This window comes from Chelonia mydas, chromosome 5 (genome assembly GCF_015237465.2).
Source record: "Chelonia mydas isolate rCheMyd1 chromosome 5, rCheMyd1.pri.v2, whole genome shotgun sequence".
Taxonomy (NCBI): Eukaryota; Metazoa; Chordata; order Testudines; family Cheloniidae; genus Chelonia; species Chelonia mydas.
The window spans coordinates 78,940,642-78,951,848 of record NC_051245.2 but is presented as its reverse complement, the minus strand read 5'-3'; the positions used below and the strand labels follow the sequence as shown (position 1 = coordinate 78,951,848).

The window sequence follows — 11,207 nt, the reverse complement described above, 5'->3', positions numbered from 1 at the left end:
TCTATGACTGTGATTTGTGTTATGTTTTTTTCCAGAATGATGTTAACATCCCATAATAGTTTGCAACATTTGCAACAGTTTGGCACAGCCAAATACAAAACCTATCAGAAGCAACATGTATGAATGGTATTTCCTGGTACCACAAGGGAATGCTGTCATGACCTACTGATACCTGGAATGTGGTATTCAAAGCAAAGATAAGGAAGGTACAGGATTGTATCAAAAAACAAGTATAGACTGGTGGATGACTTATCAAGTGCTCTGTAACTTATAAACAGGTTTAATTTGTACTACAAATATAGCTAGACTTAGGTACCTATTTTCAAATCAGATCTCCTGTATAAGATGAATGCCATCCTGTGCGACTGCTTCCTAGAAAGAATGGTATGGATGGCTCATTTTCATGTTGCAGTGCTTTGTCTTTAAACTGATTAAACTTGGCTATTTGGTCTCTCAAATATTTTAAATATAAAACTGTAAATGTAGTCAAGCAATTGGCTACACTTTAGTCAAAAGGTGGCCTTTTTTGTTTAAGCTGGCCAGCATTCATGGTGCTGCAACACTCATCTCTAGACTCATCTTCAGTATACCCTCTGCCTGGGGAAAGTGCTAGGGAGGAAACTGTAGTCTAGGAAGTGTTGGGAGTATTGATATGTTAGTACTCATTAGTTAACCTTAACCCTATCCTTCCCTAGATCCTATTTTCCTGCTCCCAGTAACTCTCCCTTTGTTATATTGTTACTTTGGGATAGTGTCATTCCTTTGCTGTGGTTTGGGTTGATGTACTTCATTGTTTCTTGTGTAGCGGGTAACCGGGTCTATACTCTGCACCAGCTGTGGTAGCATTATTCATTTTCCTAAGGGACAGCAGCCCTTGTGTCTCACCCCCATTGAGGGGTCACCTTGGTTGGAGGTACCAGGCTTCAAAATAAAGGACCCTCTCTGCCCTCTGGAGCTGGCAATAGCAATTGGGAATTATCTGCATGAACTCCAGCTACATTCTATGTGTTAGGTATAGCTGTACTGAATGGCGGAGGAATAAACCAGAGCAGCTTGGAAGAGCTGTGATTGTGACATGAGGAAATCTGGTCTGAGTCTCCCTCCCCCCCTCCCACCCCGGGTACATTTATTTTAAAAGCCAGTGGGGCGTTAAAAGTTTATTTAATTGCCACATACAACTCATAAAAAAAACATTCCTACCCAACCTGTAAATCTACTGATGCTTGTAAAAAAGCTACTTTCAAACAATAAGGCTTTCTTCAGCAACTACAAATCAAACTTATTCGGAGTCATAAGATACCATCTATGTTATATATTGTTCCAATATGTTTTGAAGCACAGTTATAGCTTTATTTTTCCCCCTCCATTAGGAGAATCACCAGTCTACCTTCAAATGTTTAACTCGCTTTGATGTTTATTTAAAAACAAATTAATATTTTGTGCAGTCATGCAAGGCTTTTATAATGTCTGAGAAAATTGGGGGAAAATAAATCTACATTCCAGGTTTTTTTAAAAAAAACAAACTCCTCTAAATAATATTTCTGAGTCGTCAGTCTAAGCCAGGGCATAATCAAATTGGCCTTTCTCTAGACCATCAAGTCCGTCAGCCCAGGTGGAGGTGGGCATACTCCTGTAGGGGTCTAAGAGAATTCGGAAGCATCGGACAATGAGAATGCCTAAGAAAATAAATAATAAGATCACAAAGACAAATGTGGTTTTCTGCTCCAGGGTCAAGCTAGCGTCTCGTGGAACATTCCCAGGAGGCAACAAAGTAGAAGTGATTGGCTCTCCTTCCATTGTCCAGGGAAGCTGAAAGAAGTAATCCCACAGTTTCCTTATTTTCATCATCAATTTGCTGAGGCCATGGTAGAAGTCACTTAGATGTACTTGTGTTATCTGCAGGGGAAGGGGAAAAAAATTTTAGCTATGAAAGCACCTTATTTTTGTGTGTGGTCTCATCTGAACACAGAGGGCATATGGGAAAGAACCCCATGGTTGTTTCCATTCCACTATTGTTATTTTCTGAACATGTTTATTTGTTTCATAATATGAAAGGCCTAATATTACTGTTAAATAGCATGAACAGACAAGATGGCCAAGTACTGGGCCTAAATGTGATTGGAGTAGCTTCCTGATCATGTACCATTTGGATTGATATAGAATTTTCCCTATCTTCAAGGGGAAGTGTCAGGGTGCCAATCACACTGCTCAGAGAACACTGCTAAAAGGTAAGCTACCGAAAGGACACGTCTGAAGCAGACTGTGTCTCATTCCACCTGGGAGAAGAGTGTCATTACTGTGCCAGCAGTTCTGGAGGAGGAGGGTCAGAAAATAATATAATTTTTAACACCTTTCATCCATAATGATCCCAAAGGTACCCAGATGACACAGACAGGGATCTTTTACTTACAACTGAAATGCAGACACCTCTGAGTTGGATGCTGGCAGACATTCTGTTCCCATAGCACAACATGGCATTTATAAAAGACAGGGAAAATAGCTTCTTCATTTGAAACAAGAGGAATTTTAGGGAGGCAGTTCAGTCTCAAATGTAGCCCAACATATTAGTTAATGCCCTTACCTCATGCTGAAATTCAATCTGTGATTTTTTAGTAAATACAGTGAGTCAGGAGCTAGGTTTCATATTTCACAGCATGCCGTAGTGCCATGTAGTGTCATCAGGTCAGTACTGACTCAGGGCCAGATCATGCCATCCTTACATATTGTCCCAGTGAAATCAATGAGTAAAGTGAAGTATATCCCAATGGGTGCCCAAATGTGGCTATAAGAATGTCCCCTACCAAAATCATCGCCAGCACTGCCTACAGTACTTACATTTCTCTTAGTCTCACCTCAGGCATTGGCAAGGCCTAAACATACCTAGATTATAAAATCCATATAAGGTATGATGGCTACAGGTTAGCCCTGCTTGTCCCCAATTTAGCACTATAGGCTACAATCAGAGCACTTCATGCAAATGGTAAGAAAAGAGACTGTTTTTAAACAAAATCAAACCTGGACTAGGAAGAAGGACATAAAATTGTGGAAACAAGCAAAACTTTTATGTTGCCATTTCAATCCATTGAGAGTTAGCTGTCATTTACAATGGAGACTTGGTCAGTAATGACTTACAAGCACATGTCAATAAAAATAATTACCACTAAATGTGGTATTGAGAAAGCAGTTATATAATTACAAATGAAGCATAGGTTTAAAACCACATATACTTCAGATAAAACAATGGAAGAGATAATAAAAGAACAAATGTCAAGGCTGTACAATTATTAATGCCTGATCCAATGTATAACTGAAATGACAGAACGATATAAATTTAATTTGTTGTTAATTTCATATCTTTGAAAGTATATTTCCAGCTACCAGCTGATGAAAAATTCACGAGCCTCGCTAATAAAAAGAGCTGTAACCTTAGGCTCAAGCAGTTTAATAAAAGTGTCAGATCTTAGATGATACACAGAGGAAGAAATGTAACTAAAGTCCAATGATAAATCTTGTTATAAAAACACAGAAATTGAGATACAGGATTATAACATTTTGACAATGATGCTATAATGAAGGTTGAAGACAAATGACTGCTACAAAAAAACCCTTCATTTTAGTCACCAAAGCCCTGAGTTAGCAAAGCACTTCAGCGTATGCTTAAGTCTCATAGACTACAATGACTTAAGAATGTGCTTTAAGTTAACCACAATATTAAATTCTTTGTTGAATTGGAGCTTGAAAGTCTCTCCTAAAACTACATTTTGGAGATACATTTTGTCATGCTTGCTTTCAGCACAGATTTGAGTAATTTAGGAAAGGGTTGGAAACATACATTCAATAATGTGCAATCATCTAAAAATGAGCTAAGGATTTTGGGGTTGGCGAGAAATGGAAAATTTTCACCTGTCAAGAAAGTTCAGATTTTTACTGTACTTGAAAAACCTCATTTTAAACTTAGCAGGTATATATTGCTCAGTAAAACACAAATGCTTTGTATTCTTTGAAGAAACCTGATTTCAAAATCATTTGATGAATTATTAAAGATTGTGTGCTAATTACTTTCTTTAAGGATTGAACAGGCACCAAAAACGGGGTGTGTGGTGAATGACTGCAGATGCAGAGATGTGTTGGGTAATCATTCTCATAGCCATAACAGGTTTCAGTTGATTTTATGTATCAACAGAGGTGTGAAGCATGCTTTGGACTCAGCAGCCATTCAGCCCCAGACTGCTCATTATCATGCTATAACTACGTGCACCAACAAAGGGTCTCGCCTTAAGTTCATACTGGAGTTCACTGGAGCACAACGGGGCTCTGATCCTAACTGTGGCCACTGCAATATAAAAGTTAAATCCAACAACAAAATGTTGCTAAAATGAGAGCAAAGTGCTTATCTTTCACATCATTTACAAAACTCACCTTTCTGAAAGCAAGGAAATGACTACATAAGGATCTCAGAGACCTTACACTGCCCATAGCGCAAACAAACATGTAGGGACAGATTCTCAGCTCCCAGTCCAGCTCCTTTGCACCATTCCTGAGCAACTGTGGGTTCCCTTTGTGTAGGAATCCCTGGGTCTCAAAGAGTTGGCTAAGTGATTCTAGCAGCTTCCTACAGCACTCTGACAGTGTGACTCCATTGGAGCTGTGTACCAGGGACTCCTCATGGCAACATTGCCCCCAGTATAGAGGGCTACAGGGAAATGCTAATACAACCTCAAGTTGTATTATCTTCTCTGGGAAACACATGTGCATCCATCCCATCCACAACCTGCCCTCTTCTCCTCCAGCCTGCATCCCCTTTCCCAGTATAGATCCTACATTCATGGGGAGATCTTTGGGGGGCCTGGGAGATGGAAGGTATCGTGCCACAGAAGTACCCACTCAACTTTTCCACATAGTTCTGGGGAGTTCTGTGCATAAAGTGTCCCTTCCATGTTCAGATTTTGGGCGGGGGGGGGGGGTGGCATCTTACACTGCAAGCTTCTTGGAGCACAGGCTGTCTTTCTATTTGTTTGTACAGCACATAGCACAACAGGCCTTGATTCCCGCTGGGTCTTCTGTGAGATGATATGATACAAATGATATTATCATCTCCATTTTAGAGATTGAGAAATGGAAGCAGAGAGTGATTAAGTGACTTGCCAAAGGGCCCACAGGAAGCAGAGCAGCAAAGCCAGTGATCGGAGCCAGATTTTCCACTTTTCCGTTAGCCACGAGACCATCCTTCCACCCCTCATTACTTTTCACCTTCTTGTCTATGCAGTGGTTTATGAAACATTGATGCTAATGGTGTAAAACTCAAATAATGACATTGCATAAGTATACATTGATCCAGAGAGGAATACATTATAGGCATCACAGAAAGTTATGACTGAAGTGGCAGCTGTCAGATGATCAAAAAAAGAGTAGGACTGTGGTGATCTGAATATGTTTCTTATTGTTGATTTTAAAAGCCAGCCAGAGCTGGGCCAGGTTATTACCTGGATTAGAGATCCCCAAGGGAAAAAATATTATAAACAGAGGTTTATCTAAGCACCAGGCTGCTGTCTATATGACTTAAGTAGAATTAAGACTGATTGAGCAAACCGATTAGCCTTTAACTCAATAAGTAGCTTTTAGAGGTAAAGGCATTCAAGTTCAATTTCTTGTAGAAATGATTTCCTCACCGATATGAATAATCCTTCATTTAATGAGTACACAATTGAATACCTTTCTGTCCACATCCGGCCCTGTTGTTACCATTCATTTTTGCTAACATGCACATAACCATTAGCTCGTTTTATTATAGTTCTGGCTGAGATGGCACTTTCAATCTAAGACACTTGGTTGTGGTAGCTATACATTTTTTAAAACAAAAGAACACAAATGCTTATGATTAATGCCAGCCCAGAAGGTTTTTTGTTTTGTTTTTGTGGATTAGGCAGAGATGAAGAAATCAGTGGAGGTCTGGTTTAATAGAATACATCATTTTCCTTGAAACAATAATTGAAACATACCAAGGACCATGTTATTGCCACATAGGGACTGAACTTTTATTTCAAACAAGTCCGGAAACAGAATTAGGGTTACCACAGCCAGCTTAACTCTGTCCCCTTGCACATTTGAATGACATTAGGATCTCTCACTCTTTTGGACAGTCTCTCTCCATTGTTAAGGTTGTGGCAAGGTTATCATTATCAATCAAATTTTGACCTGTCCCTAGTTTCACCCAGACTCACCCAATCTACAATGACTGGACATCTACTCTGGATACTGTGAACCTGTATATCATTGCTGGTTCAGTTACCTATCTCATGCTACAGAAACCACCTACCTGAAAATCTGAAGGTGAACTGTTAAAGTTTGAGGTGCCCCTGCAGGAGTCAAATCACCGAAGTATATTGAGTTGAGTAGGTTACTAGCTTTACTACAGATGCACTTATTGAATACATGAAACTGCTTTAGAAAGTTGGGACACAGGCTACCAGGAATATGCAGCCAGAGTTAAAGTCAGTGCACCTTAAATCAGCATTTCTAGGCTTTCTAACACTCGGTTTTGAAAAAGGCAAACTTTCATTGAAAATTGCCGTGTTTTTTAATGATTTCTTTTTAGGGTTCATGGCAAAGCTTTCAAGCTTCTTATTTTGAAAACAATATAACAGACTAATGGAGTCAGGCACGGTGGCGTGTGCCTGTAATCCCAGCTATTTGGAAGGCTGAGGCTGGCAGATTGCTTGAGCTCAGGGGTTCTGGGCTGCAGTGTGCTATGCCAATTGGGTGTCCATTGCCACTGACAGCCTGGCCAGCGAGTGGCTGAAGGAATGGCTAGAACACCTCGAATGGCGTATTGTGACCGGTGCGCCCTCTCTGAGGGCTGATCGATCAAGAGGACAATGGAAAGGAACTGTTCTTTTTTTAAATGTCACTCTTCCAAAACCACTGTGTTTGTAACTAAATTGGACTTTGCACTGTTATGTTTAAACTCCACCTTTTTCTATTACCATTTATATAAAATACTACTTTATATAATGTAATATAGGATTTGTGTTTGTTTTATGAAAGACTCTTGTAACGTAGATGTACAAGAGGGAACCTGAAATCTCAATTTGCTGACTTTTGTGCAATTAGAATCTCACCCTTTACCATTCAATGTGTTATGTTTTTTGCAATTCTTATACATTTGTGTATAAACACTGCAGTGAACAGGGTCAAATATTTGCAAAACCGCCTAATTTTTGAAACACATTTGATGTTCGGTAGCAAATGAAATTCTAGGCTAGACCCCACCTATGTAAATTGAAGTAGGTCCACTGCAGTCAGTGGTGTTCCACAGATTAACACCAGCTGAGGATTTGGCCCTTTGTTTCTAGGTGTGATGAAGAATGCATAATCTCCAGGCTTTTAAAGACATCAGCAAAGGAAATTCAGAGATAAAAATTCTGGAATTATTATTTTTATATAACTTCCATATAAAATTCCCTTTCCACAGACTAAAAATGAAATTCCAGGTTAAATGTATTCCAGGTTACATTGATCTCTATTGTTTAATAAATCACCTGCTATATAGTTGTTTTATGCAAATTACCTAAAATTAACAGGCAACCCTTTAAAATGAGCTGTATCAGTGGAGGAAGCTGACCAGCTAAAACCATAGAGATATACAATTTATAGAGTTTTGACCCACTTTGACATATGCTCTTAGTTACACCCATGCAAACTCACTGACTTCATTCTTAAGAGCAGAATTTGTCTCTGTGACTTCACCAGGTGCCTCACAAGTATGCATAATATCATGTAAGTATATGGATTTAATGGCACAAGTGGGTTTCCATTATGCCTTATCTAGTGTAATGTAAATCATGTGATTACATGCAAGACCTAAGTTGTGTCACAGCCGCATGTACTATTTTTCTATACTATCCTTTCTAGTTTAGCAGATTAATCACAGCATTTCCTTACATATAAACACCACACAAGCTTCTTCACACTCAAACATCCCTATTCTAAACATCTGCACAAAGATTTTTTTCCATACGCTCACAACTCTATTGTAGTGATAGACATATCAGAGCCACCTGGAACACATATGACTTCACAAAAATAGCCACTAAATTGACAAATTGTATTAAATATGCCCACTGTGGTATCTACTTATGCCTCACAACCCTCCTGTACAATATCGCACTTTGACCCTGACAACAGTCACTGCACAGTCTGAGTGTGACTGCAGTGACTCTTGACTTACTTTACACTGCCTCACCCTCTCCTATTTATGAACCCAGGACCAGCAGATTGCCACTGGCCCCCATGCACGCACACATCCTCGTCTTCTTCCCAACAGCTTTTAGGGGCAGAGCCTCTGGTGGTCTGGCAAGAAAAAGACCACATAGTGCAAGAATCAGTGACTGACTTTGTTAAAACAACTTGATGGAGTTAGTTGGATTTCAGGGGTATTATTATTATATTACTATAAAAGGAACAGTACTTTTTCTTTGGCTGCCTCTCCAATAACACTGTGCACTGTAATTATGTTGAATAGTATATTGTAATGTTTAAACTGCACCTGTATCTTTTACCTTAGATGTACAGAAGTAGCATTTTGTATTAGTGTATATATGCTGTGTGTATTCATTTAATGAGACACCCTATTGTAATGCATATGCACATAGGGGCAAAGTTACTGGGGGAACCAGTAGTTAGTGCCAGAATTAGCAACTGACTGTTGAAGTAACTGCTCACTTTACTGGCTAATTGGATTTAAACAAAAGGAACAGCATGTGAGAGTCAGCTGGTATAAATCAACATAGCTTCAATGGATTTACACCATTTGAGGACCTGGCCCCTATTTTGAACCCATACAAAATACACTGTTTCCTTTTCCCTTTGTCTCCATGTACTTTTCCTTCTAAAAAGTTTACAGCTAGCATTGTAGCTAGCAAAATTTACAAATGCTAGCACTGTAATTCTTTCCCCATTGCATATTTCTAAGGCATGTCCATAATATATTAAATGTTAAAGCCCTTTAAGCTAACATGTTATTAAAATATTTGATTAGGCTGGATCCCACTGGGAAAAAATAATCCTATTACAGTTACAAATCTTTCCAGATTAAGAAATCTGCTGCTCAGTGAGACTAATATATTTTGCATTCCTTTTTCTTTCATTAGTAAAGGTTAACTTTGTTAACCTTTATGAACTTTTCAAAAAATAAATATAAAAAACCAGTAAAGGTCACTATACTTTGTATTAATTTATTTTAGATACATTTAATTTTCATAGGTTTTAGATCTCCATGTCACAAATTCTTACCCTCTATCCAGGAAATATTGCATATAAACAGTATTAACCAGGCATGTAAAATATAAAGATTATTTATTAAATAAATAAGTAAAATGGGCATACAGTTTTTGTTATACAAGTACCTTCATCTAGTAGAGAGAAAACCCGACCCATTTCCTTCTGCAGCTGTTACAGGTATCTTTAGTTTCCATTCTTCTTTACCTTGCTCGCAATGTAAGTGCAAAGTAGTAGGGACTGCAAAGAAATGGGATGAACACCTAAAAGCACTAGAGCTGCCTTTAAAAGGCTTAGACTTTTACATAAAAAACAATGTTATACAAGAATGCTGTTTGTGTGTTAGAAGTAATTAGCTGACAATACTGTCGTTTCTTTGAGGCGAGCCATGATTTCAGTTCTGCCTCAGCAACTCTTCAGTAGATTCTGCTTCACTGAGTAGAGCAGCAGCCTAGCAATCTGTCTGAAACTGTCTTCAGGAGAATATTAACATTCAAAAGTAGTTCAAGAAATAAATAAAAAATCACAGGGCATTCCCGTACCTTTGCTAAAATTAAAGCCATAAATGTACCAGTATTTCTCTTTTTACTGTAAGGATTGCTGTCAGTAATCTGGCTTTTTTTATGCCAAATAGCATTCATCAGCCAATCTGATTACTGTTTGTGACCTTCAAGAAAACTCCTTAATTAGAAGACTTCTAAAGAACAATGTGTGAGAGTAATTCTGGGCTACATTTACTATATAAAAATAACCTGATGGCAGTGGCATCTGGCCATCAACATAGCTGTTGCTTTTTTTTAAAACTTATTTCTAGCATTTCTTTTTTTCTGGAAGCCGTAGTTGTTTTCAAGTCATGTACAAAAGCTGCCCTTAATAAAGTAGCTACTTTATTTGAGGGGAAAAACACTCTGTAAAGCATAATGGTTCTTATTTTCCTTCCTGAAAGAAAACAACACTAGTTTTAAAATGGTGTGTCAATTGATTTAAATACTGGTTGCGCCCTGGTTTCCACTTTTTTTTTTAGGGTGATCAGGGGTGGGGCAGGGGAATGGCTGAACAATTTATGGTTAGATCAGGGCATTTGTGCCACAGCCCTGTATAGGGGGCAGTGTGAAATTTCTTTCCTAGCTAGAGGATCAGCATGAATACAAAAGATAAAGGCAGGAAGGAAGAGGCTTGTTAGATCCAAGAGGAAAACTGCAAGTGAGAGGCTGTTTTACTATATTAAACAAAGTTGTAGATATTTTCCAATTATTTAGAACCTGTCATTCTAGAATATTTTCTCCTTTGGTCTTCCCTTGTTTGCAGAGATTCACAATTCTGAACCCATGTATGCTCCAGTGAATGCAGTTTGTGGCTAATAAACATGGGGACAGAGAGAACTGATGAAACAATGGGTTTAAAGATTCATTTTATCTTTTTTGTTTTGTATTTTATAAGTCTTACAAACAGATGACAACAGTGATATTCATTTAAGGTCCAATAAAGTCCATGGGAGTCTTTCCAGTGAGTTTACTGGGCTTTAATGCAGTGGCCTTGGATGCTATTGATATCAGCAATGACATCACTGTGCTGTAGTTACCAAATTAACAATACCTCCCACAATTGTCCCATGATATTTACTATGGGCTTAAATCCTCATGTCCTTACTCTAGTTGTGCTCACACTTTACTGCACTGAGGTTTGCCGCAGCAAGGACCTCAAGATTTTTCTTTGTAACTATGGCATGGTAGAGCTGTGCTTGTGAAGATTACATACATCACATTTGGTGAAAACACTCTGCAGGAACAGCAATGTAAACAAATATTATAGCCATTTTAGTCAATTGCTCTCCAGAGGTAATACTCAAACCATCCCACTAATTAATTCTAAATACAGTATTAAACTACAGCATCTCTATATCTGACTCTATTTGGTGTTCAAGGGATGTT

General features: G+C 38.5%; 1 protein-coding gene across 1 annotated transcript; it reads right to left on the bottom strand.

Annotated features, from left to right (window-relative positions):
• Window positions 1-1,159: 1,159 nt before the first annotated feature.
• On the bottom strand, window positions 1,160-10,386 carry CTXN3 (cortexin 3). The gene is made up of 2 exons (XM_027823260.3): window positions 9,405-10,386; window positions 1,160-1,896 (listed from the first exon to the last, which is right to left on the bottom strand). Exons 1-2 carry the CDS (start codon window positions 9,408-9,410, stop codon window positions 1,555-1,557), a joined length of 348 nt encoding a protein of 115 aa, XP_027679061.1. The 5' UTR covers window positions 9,411-10,386; the 3' UTR covers window positions 1,160-1,554.
• Window positions 10,387-11,207: the final 821 nt, after the last annotated feature.